This window comes from Amphibalanus amphitrite, unplaced genomic scaffold (genome assembly GCF_019059575.1).
Source record: "Amphibalanus amphitrite isolate SeventyFive unplaced genomic scaffold, NRLGWU_Aamphi_draft 000272F_arrow, whole genome shotgun sequence".
NCBI lineage: Eukaryota > Metazoa > Arthropoda > Thecostraca > Balanomorpha > Balanidae > Amphibalanus > Amphibalanus amphitrite.
Genome location: NW_024881767.1, coordinates 627,039 through 646,062, shown reverse-complemented (window position 1 = coordinate 646,062; position 19,024 = coordinate 627,039). Strand labels below are relative to the sequence as shown.

General features: G+C 51.3%; 2 protein-coding genes across 4 annotated transcripts; both read left to right on the top strand.

The window, feature by feature from the left end:
* The first annotated feature begins 272 nt into the window (after positions 1–272).
* LOC122387073 (serine/arginine repetitive matrix protein 2-like) lies at positions 273–13,855 on the top strand. Of its 3 annotated transcripts, none has more exons than XM_043376900.1 (2): positions 273–590; positions 11,369–13,855. In XM_043376900.1, the coding sequence occupies exon 2, from the start codon at positions 11,411–11,413 to the stop codon at positions 13,337–13,339; it is 1,929 nt and encodes a 642-aa protein (XP_043232835.1). In that variant the 5' UTR covers positions 273–590; positions 11,369–11,410; the 3' UTR covers positions 13,340–13,855. The 3 variants fall into 3 exon arrangements, with proteins under 3 accessions (XP_043232835.1, XP_043232836.1, XP_043232837.1); XM_043376901.1 differs by lacking the exon at positions 273–590 and adding an exon at positions 616–639; XM_043376902.1 differs by lacking the exon at positions 273–590 and adding an exon at positions 656–725.
* Positions 13,856–14,687: 832 nt separating this feature from the next.
* Positions 14,688–17,650, top strand: LOC122387074. The gene is made up of 4 exons (XM_043376903.1): positions 14,688–14,974; positions 15,714–15,848; positions 16,598–16,738; positions 16,888–17,650. Exons 1-4 carry the CDS (start codon positions 14,822–14,824, stop codon positions 17,407–17,409), a joined length of 951 nt encoding a protein of 316 aa, XP_043232838.1. The 5' UTR covers positions 14,688–14,821; the 3' UTR covers positions 17,410–17,650.
* Positions 17,651–19,024: the final 1,374 nt, after the last annotated feature.

The following is a 19,024-nucleotide window of genomic DNA, read 5'->3' as shown; positions in this document are numbered from 1 at the left end:
TTTCTAGCTCCAGCGGGAATGTTACGACGGCACCAAAACTACTTCGTAAATGTTCAAATGGTTGCTAAATTCGAATTCAGCTCCAAAAACTAGCCTGTAAAACTCGAAAAAGTGAACCGAGGTCACCCGAGGTCACCAAAGGTCAATGACCTGACCTGACCCTCAGGTGACCTTGACACCCACCCTAATGTATGGGAGCAACAACAAATCACATGTTTTTGTGTATTTTACCTACATCTCAATTTATTTAGTTCTCGTGTTCCAATGCAAATAGGTAGGTAGATACTTTTCTTGAACCATTGTCCTCTTTCTTTTCTAATGAGAAATCAATAAATCTACAATCTGAAAGTTCAAAAGAGAGTGGAAATTAGCCATATAAATTTAAATGTGTTTATTTTAGAAAAACATTCTCGTTGATTTTATAAAAACACTTATATACGAGTTTTGTCTGCTATGCCTGTGCAGCGAACGGCCTGCGCCATTTTAGCTTACATTTGAAGACATTGTGGCGCCACGCTGTGTTGCGTCGGCTGCCTGGGTTGTCTTCGGTTACATTGAAGATTTGTTCGCATCTAGATATTTTAACAATGGTAAGCATTTCCTAAGCTTTCTGATGTTCCTCCTGTTATTCACTATATGGTCACTATGTGGACTAGGTATTGGCTAAGACAGCGAAGCAATGGTCGACGAGCCGCCTCGGACCGCCGGGACGGCAAGCTCGCGAGGTCGTCGCACTTTCTTCTGGATTTTTTTTCGAATCGTTCCTTCTTGGCTACATTATTCACAATTTCTGTTGTCTTGTCATTCACATGTCTTGCCTTTCTTCATCTAGGGCGAAATCACCCTTTTTACGTCTGCTCTACTGATACCCAATGTGCCACTGAATAGCAGTTCAGTCGGGCACACTGTGGTATTTCCGATCCATTTATGGAAACGTTTCCATTTTTGGAACAATGTTCCAAAAATGGATACGCCGTTTCCAAAAATAGAAACGATCTGTTCCATAAATGGAGAGGCTGTGTGCATCGCTACCTTTAAAGCAAACTGGGCATTGATTGGTGCAATTTGGCATGCGCAGGATGCCACCAATCGACAGCCAGCATTCTAGTTTATGTTCCTGTTCTCCGACTTTCCGATCAGAAAACCGAAAGTTGACGAACGAGGCGATGCTTATAACATGTTGACGTGATAAAAAATTCACACGTTTTTCTAATTGAAAATAATAACATTTATGAATGTTTTGAACAAAAAATAACGTTTTTAACAGACTACTGAAAGACTGACCCATTGATTGGAACAACCACATCACCGGGAACTTCAGTTTTTCATTCATTATCAGGCTGCGTTTTCCGGTGTACCAGCGGCCTGGTGGTCGTCAATCTTTGATTAAATCGCATGAAAGTTGTTGCAAAGCCCTATGTGGAGACTTAAGTGGGCATTTTATGATATTTCAAATGTGCTGAATATGATCGTAGACTCGGATCAACGTAAATCTCCGTGCAAATACGTAAAAAGCAGGATGGAAATAAGGTCTGCACCGTCGTCACACCAAATACCATTGCATTCTGACGATGAATTTATTCATTCTAGCTCATGTGTAACATGGATATTAATTTTATATATTGAAATGATATCTACGCTTTATGTATTGCCCACTTTGGACCACATCTGTCCAGTAGTTTCTGGGAAATCTTAGTTTTAGTTGACTTTTGAATGTGCTCAAGTTGCGGCTCGTAAGGTATTATTATCGAACCCGACGTCCAAGGTTACTGCCGAGAGCCGAGATGCTAAACCAGTCCCAAAACATCAAATTTTTAGTTGCATGTGAATTTTAAAAACACATTTAAGCTAAGTTTGCACACATTTGAACTTCAGCGTTTCTATTTTTGGAACATCGGCGTTTCCATTTTTGGAAACTAAGTCTCCATAAATGGATACGATTCAGGAGCATTTTAAAGACGTGAATTTTAATGCATACGACAGCTTTCCATGCAAGAAGACAAGTGCTTTTGGTGTATCTGAGCTTGTTTTACGCGAAACAGTTGTTATACATCGAATCCAGCCACCCTTGGCAAGAAAATATGTGCGGAGATGTTAGCGTTTCTATTTATGGAACGAGCGTTTCCATTTTTGGAACAGAAGAGTAGTCAAAATTGGAAACGTTTCCAATAATAGAAACGTCTCCATAAATGAATCGGAGATACCACAGTGCGCCCGACTGAGTTGGGGAAACTACGAGGCGAAGATCCAAAAATGGATTGGTCAATAAATGGACTGTTGATGACCATATATGGGCATAAATGCAGCCCTCGCAACTAAGGGTGAAAGGCGGTGTAATGTTCAGGTACTTGCGGTATCGCGTCCGCTCATCGCAGAGAAAAAGCTTCCATTTTCCACTAGAAATCAACGCAATTTGATCAAATTAGGCAAATTCACTTGAAAATGGTGATAGGAAAACGGCTTTTCTGCAGGTTCTGAGCGTCACATTCAGCTGGCCATTCAATAAGTGGATTGGTACCTTGAAAGAAAATTGTTAAAGGATTTAATTTAATTACAGTAAATAAATACAATTAATTTAAAAATGATTACTTAAAGGGAGATAATGACCTTTTCCACAAAATCTGAGTTAGGACCATTTTCTGACAAAACACAACAAGTTATAATGTAAATTAAAACCATTTTGCTCAATTCGGTACTTTGCCGCAAATATCTCAACTTGAAGTCACGTTAGCGGGGAGCGCTGAAAATGACAGTTGAATAAGTACTTACATCACTTTTTGGTACTTGCATGTAATTTTGTAAAATGAGCGTCTTCCTTACATTTGATCTTCATCACATCTAGTTAGTTACCGTAAAACGGGGCTGTAAGGGACAGTGGGGTTATAGGGGACAAATTTCGGGAAAAAGTTTTGAGGGATCTGTGTAATACAGTGAACGAGAAACAAAAGGAAATAGATATATAATATGAAACACTGATGTCTGGACATGCATGCCACATCACCATTTCCAAGATGCTTGTTGTTGTTCTCATGCTATGAGCTTTTGAAAAAAGTGCCAAATTCGCAACAAAATTGTAACCCCGAAAACTTTGCTTGTGGAAACACAACCACGGACTCTGGGACCTTCACAAAGGTATAGTCAATGACCACATGTATCCTGAAGATGCCCATGAAATTACATCCATGTACCCTCCTTGCCTCATCCTCATTTCCGCTTTTTTCTGTTTCAGGTAGATTTTGATGTCAAAACGGGGCTTTAAGGGACACCGTCATTACCAGTCAAAGCGAGGAGTTAAAACAAGGAAAACATATTCGAAAGATGTAATCATGAAAGCTGTGGATGCAGTGAACAGAGGGATGCCTTTCAGGGTAGCTGAGCAGAAGTTTGGGATCCCAAAAAGTGTCATGTAGGCACAATAAGGCACCTGCTACCTGAAAACTGGGCCATCCTACATTCCTTGGAGAGGACAGAGGATGTCCTGTGGTGTACCCCTTCTCAGACATTGTGCAAAAGATCCAAGAACCCAAATACCTCACCAGGGGAATCATGGAAATCAAAGAGGTCAAGGAATACAATGAGTGAGCTGATATCAAACACCTCCAGCTCCAAGGAGCTGCCAGAGACTCTCTGCAGTCTTCTGGTGGATGGTGTTCTGGAGTTCAGAATGGCAGGAGAATGCCTCATTATCAAGTGGTTGTACTCATATCATTTGTGTTTTGATAATAACACATTATTATGTTTCCATATTTGAGTTTCCTTTATGGTATTTATGTTGAAAAAGGAAGTTACCTTTTCCGTCCTCCATTGGAAACTTTGATGGATGCCAATCCATTGTATGTGCACTTAAAAAACAAATATTTTGCACAGGAAAGCAGTAAACATTTTTAAAAACATAGTCTGTGTCCCTTAAAGCCCATTTGATGGTGCTACTAGAGTTTAAAAGGCCATAACAGTGCTCGTCCCTTAAAACCCCGGTGCGGGGCTATAAGGGACAAGCAACAAAAAAAAAAATCGTACATCTATGATACCAATAAAATGCATATTATGCCAAAAGTAAGCAATAACCTTTGAATGACAGGTTGTCAAAGTCAAAACCTGTCCCTTATAGCCCCGTTTTACGGTAATGGTCGTCTATAGTGCCTTCAAAAGAAATTCATGGTTTGGGGGTGGTTTATGTCTAAATTTACGCAACTATTTTTCCTGTTCATCATCTGACGCCATATGCTGCTATTTTAGTAGCAACGACTCAATTTTGAATCGGTCCCGCCGACTGCACAATAAAAGAAGATAGATACAGGGGCCCGGGAACGATTTTCAAGTTGGGGGGGGGGGGCGAGCCTAAAATACCTAACATGATGCATATGAAACAGTGGCATAGCTAGGGGTCTAAGGGGACACGTACCCCCCCCCCCCCCGCCATCGGGTTCAAAGGGACCCTCGGGTCCGAGGGGCCCTGCGGCGCCATTTGACCGCTGAGGGTTAACGATGGCCATATTTTGACTCCGAAGGGCCCCATGGGGCTCGTTAGAACACCTCATGGGTCCTAAATAGCCACACTAAGATCTCTATAAGGGCCCCACGCCGGCTTCTGAGGGCCTCTTGCGGCTTTTAAGAACCCTCCGGTGGTCCCCAAAGGCCCATTACTGGCCTCTGAGAGTTCTTATCGGCCTATGAGGGGCCAGTTCTAGGGGCATTTCCCGCCTGTGATGGTCCCACACTTTTTTTTTTCTGAGGGCCCCAAAACGGCAACTATGGAGGCCCTCATCGGCGCCTATGAGGGCCCACACCGGTGTCTCTGAGGCTTTCACACCCCCAACTCTGAGTGCCAACACCAGTGCCTATTAAAGCTCTATATCGGCGGCTCTGAGGACCCAACAGTCAGCACCTGCGCATCTAAAGGCCACCCACTGGTGACTTTTGGGGGCCCCACACCTGTGACTCTGAGGGCCCCACCGGCGTCTGACAGTACCATGCCAGTCTCTAAGGACCCCACAGGACTTCTTCTGCCGGCCCCTTGCCGGTCACTGAGAACCCCCTGCCGCCTTGTAGAGGGTTCGCGTCAGCAGCTCTAAAGGCCCCACACCCGTCTGTAACGGCTCCACACCAGCGTCTACGATGGCCCAACAGCACTAGTCTGTAAGGACCCTCACCGGCGCCTCTGAGCGAATCACACTAGCACCTCTGAGCGCCCACACGGGCACCCGCATGACGGCCCCACACAGGCACACAGCGCCTATCAAGGCCCCTTACGGGCGGCTCTGAGGGCCCTACGCCGGTGATTCTGAGGGTGCTACCGATAACCGAAGGCAGCACACAGGCCCATAGTGTCGCTGAGCTTTGATCCCATACCGGCCTTCCGAGGGCGTCACGTCAGTGCACTCATTGCCCCACACGGTCCCCTCCCTCACACCCAAAGCGGGTAAACTGTGTTATACCTATAGCAACGATTTTTCCACCGTTGTACGTAATGTATTTCTCAAAGTTGACTCAAATGGTCCAGTATAAAATCTGGCCTGCCAAACTTTTGGTCAAGGTCAGGCCCAAACCAAAGCGGAATGACAATAGCAGAAGTTATCAAATCGATACTGTATCAGCAGAAGCCATTTGGATGGCAAGGTAAATGCCATGTGTTGATGTTTAGATGCATAAAGTAAACAAGAAGGAAAGAAGTCCGGAAAAGGGAGGAAAGATCCTTTATCGCTGCCTCAATGTTGAGGGGGCGCCGCCCCCTCGGCTCTCAAGTTGGGGGGGGGGGGGGCAAGCGCCCCCGCTGCCCCCCCCCCCTGTTCCCGGGTCTATGGATAGATACAACACTTTTGCGGCATAACTGAAAAACTTATGCAGTACTGTTATCAAAATTCTCATAACACCGTTCGACAAACCTGAATTCTTTTTGAAATAAATATGCTTGTATTTTTCGCTTCAGGCTCTGACGCCAAAATAATGAATTTCGTACTCGCAATCGCAAGATTTGGCTGCGTTTCGAAACGACCCCCTGTCCTCTTCCGTCGATATACCCTAAACGGCTGGAGATATCGCCACCAAACTTTCAGGACCGCTCCGGGCATCAATTTTACACATTGTGACCATTTTTTCCGAGAGGCTATGATAGGTTGGCCACAAATGGCGTCAGAATGATGTCATGTTCTGCTATTTTTGACCGAAAAAAAGACCTTCGCGAGAAGAGCTGTCAGGCCTACAGCTTTGAAGATACAGAAAAATGATCAAGACATAAAAGGTGTAAAATGGACAAGGCTACAAAACTGGTATCTCGGATTTTTGAAAATTATGAGCTTTGATCCCAAAAATCAAAAAATATTTTTTGTTGTTATATTAGCCGAAAAATCCAAAACAGTTTTTTGAGTTTCGAAAAATGGAATATATGTGATAGTATCCACCGTCTACATACCAAATTTCAGATCGATATCTCGTTCTTTGGCCAAGTTATAGCGAAAAAACTGATCAAAAATGATGACGTCAAAATTTCAAGCTCAATTTTTGGCAATTCTAGACCACGTAGGGCAAAACAAAGACCACCATTAGACTCCCCGTGACGAGCTGCATGGAATCGATACCCACTTTATGCTAAAATATCAACTTTGAAATTTGGCCTAATTTGACCTGACCTTGACCTGATCTTCACCAAAACGTGACCTAAGCTAGCCCCAAAGGCTGTCTGACCCACATAATCGCATTTGTCATGTAAAATGAACCATAAAACATGTATCACACAACACTTTCATATTGTGACCCCCAGTGACCTGACCTGGTATCAGTGACCTCAGATAGCAAAGTATATGTTTGACGAACAATGTACCATCGATGGTTTTCAATAGCTTACCAATTTACTCGATTTCACAACACATTTCTTGAAATGCCTGTGAACGGTGAAAATCCGACCTTTAACCTGACCTGTGACGTCATCGGTTTGACCTAGGTCAATGAAATTTGGTCACAAGGTAGTTCCCCGGTGGGACTATGGAACGCCGTTTGAATTTTGAAAATCGGCCGGTAAATTTCCGAGATCTTTGGGGGGGGGGGGGGCGAAAGGCCCCCCCCCCTACGGGTGGTAGGGTCCGCCGATAGCCCTGCGGGGCGCGGGTTAAAGACAGATCGGGCTCCTTTTTGGTTAACACATTCGTGAACAGATGCTTTAGATACCCTGTGAGTACCAAACTTGTACTTTGATTTTCAGGTCATGGTCAGGTCATCACAGCCCAGCCACAGGTCACGCAAATCCTATATCATGCATCGGTCACGTGACATATGGTCCATTTAGGCCATAGATTTCGAATTCGATGTCGTTTGTGTCATTCGAGGCCATTTTGAGATGAATTTAGCTTATGTCAGGCCACTCAGGTAAAAAAGGTCAATTTTTTAAGTTAAAATTTTTGAAACAAAAAAAAGATGTCTATCGGATGCAGTTTGAGCTCAGAAACACGATGGTGCTATTTATATTGATGTACGATGTCAATTACATACTGAAAATTGATTTTAAAAAATTATAATTGTAAATTTTTTTGCTATAATGCAAATAACTTAGCCATTTTTGAAGATATCTGGCTACAATTTGCTAAAGTAAGTCTGAAGCATGTGTTCTATCACACATATCGTTTTTTTTCGAAAAGTCAAAACTTTTGAATAAAGGATTAAAATATACATTTTAAATTTAAATATACATATATATACTTTTTGACCTTTTTGAAATTTTGAAAATCCGAGATAGCAGTTTGATAGCGCAGTCTATTCTGAGTCCTCTCATGCAAAGAAATTGGATTTAGCTTAAAACTTAGCCCTTCGTAGCGATTGCTGTGGTTCAATGTTTTGCGTCGAAATCGGCCGAATATGACGTCACTGATGTCATTTCCGGCCGACCTATGGCAGCAACGAAGTTCATATTTTGACACAAGGTGTCAAATTGATGCAGCTGAAGGTACATAATGTTTGGCGTCGATGCGTAAAGTGGTTTGGAAGTTATTGCAGAAAAACGGGAGGGGGCTATGAATAGCCCCCCCTTCCAGTGCAGCTGAAAGTGCGGCACTTGTTGCGCGCAAAGCAGCATACCTCTACCACCGCGTGCTACCTAACGTTTTAGTAAAAGATTTAAAATCGTTAGATCTGCGCTGATGTCACACATTCAGATGGGGTATTCAAATGCATTAGCCCCTCTGAATCCAAAGTGCTGCAACTTTGAAATGAGATGTTTTCGATTGGAGGCATTTTTCGATGTTGTGAGTCACAGGGGAGCACTGCTGCTTCAACCCTATTGGCCTTAGTGTCTAACGGTGGCGGTCATGTTGCGCAGGCCGGGAACCGGCCGCCGCCTGTGTTGACGAATAGGGAATTCGGGACCTCGATTTACGTTTGTGGCCGCCGCATCCGTTACGTTCAAGTTACGGAGTCACGGAACCCGGCATCTTACGCGGAATCGAGTGGAGAACACGATCAAATCTTCAGAATTCCTCAGATATAGGGAACTTATGTGTTTATCACCCGCCGGACCCGTTTTTGGTACCTACAGTGTTTCTACATTTTTTTTCGCACATGTGAAAAGTTAAGACTCGGGTCTTTCAAGGCCAGGTCACCAGGTCATCACCAGGTGATATCAAATGACCTTACCTCAGGAAAAGTTCAAAGGCTCGCTGTAGCTAGATCGATGAACGATCATTTTGAAACTTTCAGCAATCAGCGATTGATAAGAGTAACATTATGTTAAATATTTATGCCTCGGATTTTTTTTTTATTTCTGTGACCCATCGTCAGGACCTGTGATCTCCATTATAAGTCAATGGAAGAACATTAAAATGCGCCTCTTTTGGACGAATGTCGTTCTAAACCCTCTGAAACATTAGTTCATAGGTAAACACTAAACATGACACACGGAATCGGAAAAGTGCACCTGTGACCACTCTGTGTGCCCCTCAGGTCATGAAAGGTCACCAACAGTTTTTTTTTTTTACTAACTTTTGATAGAGACATGCTGGAGCGGTGAAAACATGTCAGATGTGTTCAGCTTGACAATACGGATTGACTGATATGCAACATGGCCCTTTCCGGTCGGGTCATGACCTTGACTTGTGATCACATTTTTAAAATGACGAGGGATACTCGAGTGATACGAGGGATAGAGAGGCCTGTAAAAGGGCTATCGAATGCGCTTTTCCGCGGCGCTGTAGCTCTATTGGTTCCCAAGTTAGCCGTCGGCAGTTTCCAAAATTGTTGTAATGGACTAAATTTGACCTTTGATGACCTCTGGCGACCTGACCTTTGACCTCACCAAAAAATGAACGAAGTGTTTTCGTCATTATTTTGATGTTCTTTCCATTGCCGCTTACTGCGAGTCGCTGCGTGGCTGCGTGTCATGTTTAGTGTTTACCTATGAACTAATGTTTCAGAGGGTTTAGAACGACATTCGTCCAAAAGAGGCGCATTTTAATGTTCTTCCATTGACTTATAATGGAGATCACAGGTCTCTATTCCTGCATGCTTATACCCGACTCAGACTCTGGGCAGTAATCGCCACGCCATGTGTGGATCGCCCATGATCGTAAATACAATACAATACAATACAATACAAGAGCCGAGTTAGATGGCGGGGGGGGGGATTGGGGCGTGAAAACGCACCCCCCCCCAGCACGAAACGGAAAACGCATGCCACCAGCACGGGGCGGGTTGAGTATGTAATATGTATCATCGGCCTTATCTTGTTACGGGCAATACGCTCGTTTTTTCCGCGAAGCTCGCGGCTGGCAAAACACGAGCGAGGGTTAAAGTAAAGTGCTACGTTTATTCTTTTTTTACGTGTTCGTTGCTTTGTCTTTGTTTATTCATCTTCTTTGGTCACTTGTTTCATCTTCATTTGTTTTCGTTGGCACGGTCGTTGACGGCGGGGACGAGGAGCCAGTTTGCGGATTAGGGTTATATAACGACCTCCACGCGGATATCACCGCAGACGCGGCTAGCCCATCGGATTGCAGTCTGATTGGCTGGCTTATATAACGCAGCAATATGTGATTGGATATATAAGTGCTTTACGTTTGTGTCGACTCACTACGTTTACGTGCCCGTCCCGCCCAGACCTCAGGTCATGATGGAGCGCACTTCTGTGTGCTTTGTGCTGTTGATTTGCACTGCTGGCCTGTGCCTGGCCAACTACTCCGAACTTGGTCTGTGTCCCAGTACTCCGCGTCAGGCCGACCTACGTCCCGACCGGCTCGCCGGCGTCTGGTACGAACAGATGCGCTACTTCGACCCGGGTTTCAGCGCTCGCTGCACGCGCTGGCAGCTGTCGCGCTCGGATGGCGACGACGGCGCGTTGCGCCTGAACGAGACACGGCTGGACGCGGTCGACGGCAGCCGATACGAGACCGTGGAGACGGTGCGGCCGGCCGGCGGCGCCGACCAGCCGCTCAGCTCGCCGCGCTTCGACCACATCGTGGTGGCGGCCACCGACTACACGGCGCACGCCGTGGTGCTGCTCTGCCGCCAGCACCGCGGCTTCCACGCGCGCACCGTTCTGGTGCTGACTCGGCAGAGGGCGCCCGAGCGGCGCCGGCTGCGCGCGCTGCTGGACCGGCTGCGGGCCGACGGCCTGCTGGTCGACCGGCTGGTGCAGACTGCGCAGGACAACTGCCCCGACGGCGGCCCCTGAGCGCCGCCCTCTCGGCCGCCGGAACCACGGCGGAACCACGGCGCACGCGCCGCTGGATCGACACCGCTCCGTTCATGCTGTGTAATGTTAAGTTTTGCATTCAAACAGAAGGCCATTTCGTTTTTCCGCTGAATAATGTTGTTCGAGAAATGAATAAGCCAGTAGTCACTTTCATCAGTTATATTTCCTAATCGGGCATCGACGTTTTTGGAACTTACCATTACGCCGATGGTTCGTTCGTTTGGTTACGTGGTTTTGTTAAATGCATGATGAAATATGTCCTCTATACAATTTCTTGTTTAAATAAACGTGTTTTTGCCCGTACTAGCACTTGCCGTCCGAAACGACGGTAGTGCTAGTATGGACGATGCACAAAGCCGTGTATGGTGTGTAACACTTGTCCGGCGTCTTGGGCTATGTTTTATAACTCGTATGACATGCATAAGAATCTGAATGATTTGTTAGATGCAGGTATTTTATTTCATGATATTCAAGAACAGTTTTTATGTACCTAAAGGATGATCCGCATTTGTCCTTCAATATCGGTAAAGAACGATTAAAAAGCTTCCTGGCATTGCGCAATGCTGGTGCACTACCCGGAGTTTTGCCGGGAGGTGCTCGTCGCCGACTGCCGGCCGCGCTCGACACGCCGTGGCCGTCAGAGCGGGCGCAGGGTGACCAGCCACTGACCCGACGCGTGTTTCGTCTCTCCCGCAGGGTGCCGCCTGCCGCCGGCTCTGATCACTGGTCCGTCGCACCATGTATAATGGCATAGGACTGCAGACAGTTCGCGGATCAGGCACCAACGGGTACGTACAGAACAATCTCTCGTTCGTTAAGCAAACCCGCGATAAGGTTAAGTACAGGGACGAGGACGATTTGAAGCGCCTGGAGGCACAGGTCAACCGTGAGCCCAACGAAGAGATCCTAGATCACCAGCGCAAGCGTAAGATCGAGCTCAAGTGTGTCGAGTATCAGGAGCTGCTTCAGGAGCAGGGCTTGTCCCCTGACACTCTTCAGAGGCGTGTCGATCGTTATCGCGAGAAGCTCGCTGACCAGCTGCCGCGCTCACGTGCCTCGGGCGTTGAGCGTGACGCGCAGGGCCGGCCGCTGACGAAGGAGTCCCATCAGATGGCCGAGGCGCAGCAGGAGAAGAACAGCAGACTCAAGGACGCTTTCGGAATCTCAGAGCACTTTGTTGACGGCAGCAGTTTCGATCCGAACCGACGGGCGAAAGAGGAAGAGGCCAGGAAAGAGAAAGAGTCAAAGAAGGAAAAGGAGAGGAACACTCTGGTGAGGTCACCCAGTGCGAGTCCCAGTCCGAAGAAGAAGCACAAGAAGGACAAGTCTAATAAGGCGGAGAAGAAGGCAAAGAAGGCTAAGAAGCAAAAAGACGATAAAGAGAAAAGTAAGCACAAGAAGAAGAACAAGGACAAGAAGAAAAAGTCCAAGAAACGCCGAGACCGGTCCCCCGAGTCTTCCGAGTCGGAGGCGAGCCGCTCTCCGTCGCCATCGGCCGGCGAGTCCGGAGAGGAAGGCGTCCCGGCGCGCAGAGCCGCTTCCCCGCCAGAGAGGCGTCGCCAGAGTCGCTCGCCCGGTCCACGCTCTCGCCGCTCTCCCACCCCGGAGATGAGGAACGGCACGAGAAACGCTAGCGCCGATAGCGCCTCTCCGTCGCCCAAGAAGTCGCGCGGCCGGAGTCCAGAGGAGCAGGTGACCCGTCGACGGGCCAGCTCTGAGTCGGACGCGTCGCCACGCCAGAGTCCGGCTCGTGCCGGACGCCGTCGACCCGCGTCCCCGTCTCCGGCGCGCGGAGGTAGTCGTCGGCGCACTCCGAGTCCCGCTAAAAGGCGAGGCAGCTCGTCACCTGAGGCTCGCAAGCCTCGATCGCCGTCACCGGCAAAGCGTCGCAGGCGAAGCCGAAGCTCAAGCGCATCATCAGACGACTCACGCGACCGCCGCCGTCGCAGGCGTTCCGATAGTCGCGACCGCCGCCGTCGCAGGCGCTCCGACAGCCGCGATCGCCGCCGCCGTTCGCGCTCCCGGTCCCGCAGCCGTGACCGCCGCCGCCGCTCCCGCACCCGCAGTCCCGTCCGCCGCCGCCGCTCTCGCACACGCAGCCCGGTTCGTCGTCGCTCTCGCTCGCGCAGTCCGGCGCGCCGGCGGTCCAGAACGCGCAGTCCAGTCCGCCGGCGCTCGCGCACGCGCAGTCCGCTGCCGCCGCGCCGTCGGCGCCGCTCGAGCTCGTCGGACCGCGGTGGTCGACGCGCTGCTCCGCCAGCGGCGCGGCGCTCTCGCAGTCGCTCGCGCTCTCGCGGCTCGGGAGCTCCACCGGTGCCCAAGAACATGGGTACTGGGAAGTCGGGGGTTAGCCGAAGCTTCCTTGAGAAGCTCGCGGGCTATTCGTTTGACAAGCCGGGCGATGCCCCGGCGGCGGCTGCGGCCCCGCCGGCCGCACGCCGGTCCCCCAGTCGCAGCACGAGTCGCTCCTCGAGCCGCTCGCCGCCGCCCAAGAAGGGTCGTGCGCGTTCTCCGAGCTCGGGCTCGTCGCGTTCGCCGAGCCCCAAGGGCCGCCGCCGTACCTCGCGCTCCGAGAGTCCCGAGACGCTGCGCCGGGCTATCCTTGCTCGCATGGCCGAGAAGAAGAAGAAGAGCGGGGGGCGCCGCTCGCCATCCGGCTCTGACTGAGCCGTGTGCGCGCGGAGCCGCGTGCCAAGTTAGCAGCCACCATCGAGACGGCGGCGCGTCGCAGCGCGCCGGCCGGCGGGACGCGCGGACTCGGTGGCTGAGCAGCGGTAGCGGAGTGCCGCCTCCACCAGCAGCGCCGTTTCGCGAGTGAGCTCGAGTTTCTTATGTGAAGGGGCGTGCGTGTCAATGTGAATGGGCAGTTGTGACTCATTGTCACTTGGTGAGCGTGTGTGCCGATCGAAGCCGGGTCGCGGCAGTTCGCCGCTGGCCTCGGCGTGTTATGCGCGGTGGGTGACCTCTGTGGCGTCTGTAGCTGCGGCGCGCCGCCGCCTCGTGCAGCGGACGGGGCCGGCGCACCACTTTGTCGTCACGAGTTTCCATGCGTTTGTGTAGCGCCGTAAGCGGTGATGTCTTATTTTTAAATGCCGTCACCGCAGGCTCTCATCCCCTACTGTACCATCCGGAGCAGTATCTTGTGACCAGGTGTCAGTTGGTACAATACATCATTTAATGTGGTACTAGTTTTTAGCACCGCGTCTTATTATTCAATGACATCCATTCGTATTGCTAACTCATGCCATTGTGCTTCATTTGCGAGACTGCTAAGTATGCGCTAATGCTTGTGTTTCTGTGTTATATATTTCCTTTTTTTTGTGGTAAGCGTGAAGTCCAATGTAAATCAAGCTTTTTTATTGAGGGAAGCGTGAAGTCCAATGGAAAGCCAAGCAATTGGGGTTAGGGCTGTGATGGGGGGGGAGTGATTAGAGCTTTTTTTATTCGTCGGTAAGCGAACGGCGCTATACTGTAATCACAGATTGACATTGTCTCGCACAACCTTAATCGCACATTGGGTGTTTCATTCAAGTTTTTTTCCCGTGTCTGATGTTCATTCGTTACATACTTTTTTGCCAGTAAAAGACGTCAGGCGTGCGAACAAACTGTCGGTTAGGTACCTATTCCAGCAGGTGGTCCTCATATCGTTTGAGCACGTGTCTTGAGGTAGCGTGAGCGGAGCCGACCTGACCGGACACCGTCTCATTGCAGTCAGCTCGGCTGCCGGCCAGGGCGCTGCGCGCACCTCGCCGGCCTCTAGTAGACTGTGCGTTCGCCGCCGACGGGCGACGGCGTGCGAGCGCCGCCCGGGACGGTGCGCGGCGCCAGCCTCTCCGCCATGACCGGCCCTGCGGCCGAGCAGGCCGCCCTGACGGCGGCTCACCCGCCGCGGCACTCCGCGGGGGCCGCTGAACCCGTGCGGCACTTCGCGGGGGCCGCTGAACCCGTGCGGCACTCCGCGGGGGCCGCTGAACCCCTGCGGCACACCGCGGGGGCCGCTGAACCCCTGCGGCACTCCGCGGGGGCCGCTGAACCCGTGCGGCACTCCGCGGGGGCCGCTGAACCCCTGCGGCACACCGCGAGGGCCGCTGAACCCCTGCGGCACTCCGCGGGGGCCGCCGACTACCCGCCGCGGCAGGCCGCGGGACTATGGTGTGGCCCGGAGCCGGACGCGCGCCGGCCGCCGCCGGTGCTCGGCGGCGCCGACGCTCCGCTGGTGGTGTCTGTGGCAGCCGGATGGCGCGCGGCCGGCGAGCAGGCGCCGCTGCGCGCCCTGCGGCTCGCCTCGCCACACTCGGCACGGTATGTGAGCCGGCCCAGCCGCGCGCGCTGACTCTGCTCCACAGGCGGTCAGCAGATCCGGTGACGGGGACGGGGCTCGCCTGCCGACTCCGGGTTGACTCGGTACCCAGTGGGTGTCACTGATGGTAAGTGGCCGGCCGTGAACGGGCCAGCCTCCAAACGCGACAGCGACACGCTTCGTTGAAAATCGCCTCCTGCTTTACTGGTCTCTTATGCTCGAGCGCACATAGCTGTCAGTCGAGGCGGCACATAGGGTTTGAGATTGCACACGCTGAGTGAGTGAACGAGATTTCAGGACCGAGTGAGTGATTGAGTGTAGAAAATGTGTTGAAACACCTGGCGGAACTTACTTAAAAACACAAAAATTTAGTATGGAAATGTGTTAAGCATCACCAGGGCCTCGTTTCATAAAGCGACTCCGTAACTTACGCCGGTTTTGGTCTTGTATTGCAAGTGCATGTGAAGCGATGACGATAGTTTGACCCTTGAATTTATTTATTTATTTATCTTGCAAGCAAGAACAGAAGGGAGAAGGGGAAATAAATTTATCGCTTCACATGCGCTTGCAATACAAGATCAGAAACCGGCGTAAGTTACGGACTCGCTTTATGAAATCAGGCCCAGGATGTGTTCGAACTGAAGTGCAGGCCATGCTGGTGCCAATTGATGGGGCTCGATGACGCACCGGTGGCGGGTGCGACGCTGTGACCGCTCTCTGAACGGCAGGGTACCTCTGCAGGACTGGGTGGCGCCGTCCACGTGCGTGCTGCTCGAGCGAGAGGAGGGCGCCGCTGGCGGGCTCCGCCCCGGACTGACGGTGGCTGTGGCCGACGGCCGTCCGCTGGCGATCGCCGGGGTCACCGTCCTGTCAGAGGTCAGCAGGGCCGCTCTCCCCAGCCGTCAGCGAACCACTCCCCCACAGCCAGGTGACACAGACCCAGACCCTGTCCCCGCAATGCTTGGCAACAAGAGGTGAGCAAGGTCAACGACGGCTCGGTTGAACCTGTAGTTCTTATTTCTGATTGTCAGGCGCGAAACGACCATCGTAGCCAGCGATGGTTGGTGCCTGATGCCCCAATTAACAGCAAACACTGCAGCGAGATGGGGGGGGGGGGGGCGCTCTGTTACTGGCGAGCGTGGGACCGAGTGAGTGTTTCGTAGCTTTCCTATGGGCATTACGGGCAGAAGTAGTTCAAAATTCAGCCTTTTATGCCCCGGTAGTGTGCTCTAGTGCCGTGGTTGTCTAAGGTGTCCCGATAAGTGTCCTATGGGCCGTGGTTGTACTATGGTGCCGCGAGTGTCTGGTGACTATGTGGTGTGCTCTGGTGCCGCGAGTGTCGGTGGTGTCCCAGTAGTGTCCTATGGTGCCGTGGTTGTCCTATGGTGCCGCGAGTGTCGGTGGTGTCCCGGTAGTGTGTTCTGGAGCCGCTAGTGTCTGTGGTGTCCCAGTAGTGTTTCCTATGGTGCCGTGGTTGTCCTATGGTGCCGCAAGTGTCGGTGGTGTCCCGGTAGTGTCCTATGGTGCCGCGAGTGTCGGTGGTGTCCCGGTAGTGTGCTCTGGAGCCGCTAGTGTCGGTGCTATACTCGGGCGGCCGGTGGTGAGCTCCTGCGGCGTGTATCCAGTTCGGGAGGTGTGAGCTGTTTGGCGATCACGGCGAGTACCTGGCCACCGAGGACGCCCGCCTCGAGGAGGCCGTGGACGACACGGAAGTGCGCTGTCTGCGGCACCGCTGCCGCCCGCCCGTCCGCCAGCTCACTCTGCAGGTACCTGCCACCGTCTGGCTTGTCATATCGATCAGTGAAAACAAAACACGTCTGATGTGATTCATGCGAATGGGGATGCGTCGGGTCCGACCGCTGACCGCCGCTGGTGCGACTATCCGCAGCGTCTGACCCGTCCGCCCGTTCTGCAGTGTGTGAGCGCGGCCGGCCGCCGCCAGCTGTGGCTCTACGGCCTGGAGGTGGAGCTGGAGCCGGCCGCCGCCCGGACAGCGTTCTCGCTGCCGGCGGTGCTGGCCCGGCTGCACGCGCAGCAGGCGCCGCTCTCGGAGGGAGCCGAGCTGGCGCTGCGCGCCGCGCTGGCCGGCTCCGGGCCGGCGCCGCCCGGCCGAACCGCGCTGGCCGCCGGCTGCCGGACACCGGCAGGGGAGCCGGCCGAAGGCGGGAGTCGGGGCGGCGCGGAGCCGGCCGGTGCTGAGGGGGGACATGGGCCGGGACCGGCCGTGGTGGAGCGGTGCCTGGACCGCAGCTGTGTGGCGGCGATTGAGCAGAGACTTTGGCAGAGGATCGGGCCCCGACTGGAGCGGATCGAGCGCCAACAGGACGCGATCCTGGCGGCGCTCCACCGACTGGGCCGGGCGGTGTCGGCCCGGGAAGCGGCTCCCGACATCGGGTCGGAGGACCGGGCCGGTTCCGACAGGCTTGGCCGACAGTGATTAGTGTGACGCACGCGAAACTGTGAATTAATTAATCGCAATTCGCAACTAGTTGTGTTGAGGCAGGAAGCCGTCTGAACGGACCGAGTCACGCCTCTTCCACCGACGCATTAAAGATGAACATATTCATCTGCGAACCAAAACCGAGGATACTCAATGACTTGATTGCTTTCTTCTTTCCTTAGAAGGCGAGCAGTACATGAAATGCACGCGAGATGTGAACAAGGTTGAATCGTCTTTCTTCGTCTGCGTTTCTTGTTGCTGGATCGGAGGGTTGTGCATTTTTGTCGCTTTTGCCTGATGCTGTCATAACTGGCAAGCACTGGGCGGATCAAGGCGAAATCGCCACCAATCGATTCGCCGTGCACTGTTTCACCAGTAATTTCGAATTGGGCGACCTCAGGTAACATAAGTTATCATAAGTACCTGTTATCATAAGTAACATAAGGTAACATAAGTACCTGCTAAGTTATCAGATGACTGTCAAACGGAGCGCTAAGTTGACTCCTCGAGGTCACCACATTCCAAACCGATGGTTAAATTCCGTACGGCCAATCGGATGGTGGAATTTTTGTCTCGGTTCTTGTTAGAATATAGGATGCGTAAAAAACATTAAGTTATTTCACTTCCGGGGTCGCCGTATTCAAGCCGCTAACTGAAATCGTTTGCAGTGAAACGATTGGAAGTGTTTTGTCTCAATCGGTCTAGAAGTCGCTGAATTATGGTCGATTTTTCCCTGCTGATCCCAAAGTGCTCCGTCTGTTTTCTTCAGGTTCACAATGAAATGAGAAATACCAGCACAGCAGCTGTGCCAGGTACACATCATGTTACGTCCGGCACTATGGCCTGCACAATTTTGTGCAAAATCCGCACCACATTACCGAACCCCACATTCTACCTTCGGGCTGCGGTGGTTGGGTTGCCCCCCGGGCCCGGCCGGTTGAAGGTCGCGAACAAATAAAACTATTAAACTAGATTGCGGGACACAAACCTGTGAAAACGTTGTTTGTTGTTCGTTGAGATGTAAAATGGTGTATTCCTCAGAACAATAGTCAGTACCTAGTTCTCTTTTTTTTCCGTAATACGTATATGTGCGATTCTCTCACACAGATCGAACGAGAGATCCGCTTTTTGAGGGTTATGTACCCCAGATCAAGGAGTTTGTGACCATCGAATCGAGAGTATGGTAAAGGAAGGTAAGCAAGGGGAGAGTAATTCGGAGGGCAAATCGCAAAACAAAACAAATTGAACGGTAACTCCCATTTCAAGGGTGACCCCCTCAAGAAATACCTCCGTTTCGAGGGTTCACCTTCGAAACGGGGGTAAATTTCTTTTCAGTGCACGATTGATATACCTACCAGAATAAGCTCCATTAGGGCGACCCACATACATTTCCAGATAACCCGGATAATATAGAGATAGAGAGAGTATTGAGTATTGAGTATGAGGCAATATATGTATAGGGTGCAAAATGACCTGACCTGGCTCTAAGCCACAACACGTGGCTAAACTAGCCTCGGGGCAAAGCTATAGTCACTGTTTAGCGGCACGCTGCTACCCAGTACCTCACATCATCAGGTATGGGTGCCTCCGTTCCTATGGAAACGTAAGCAAA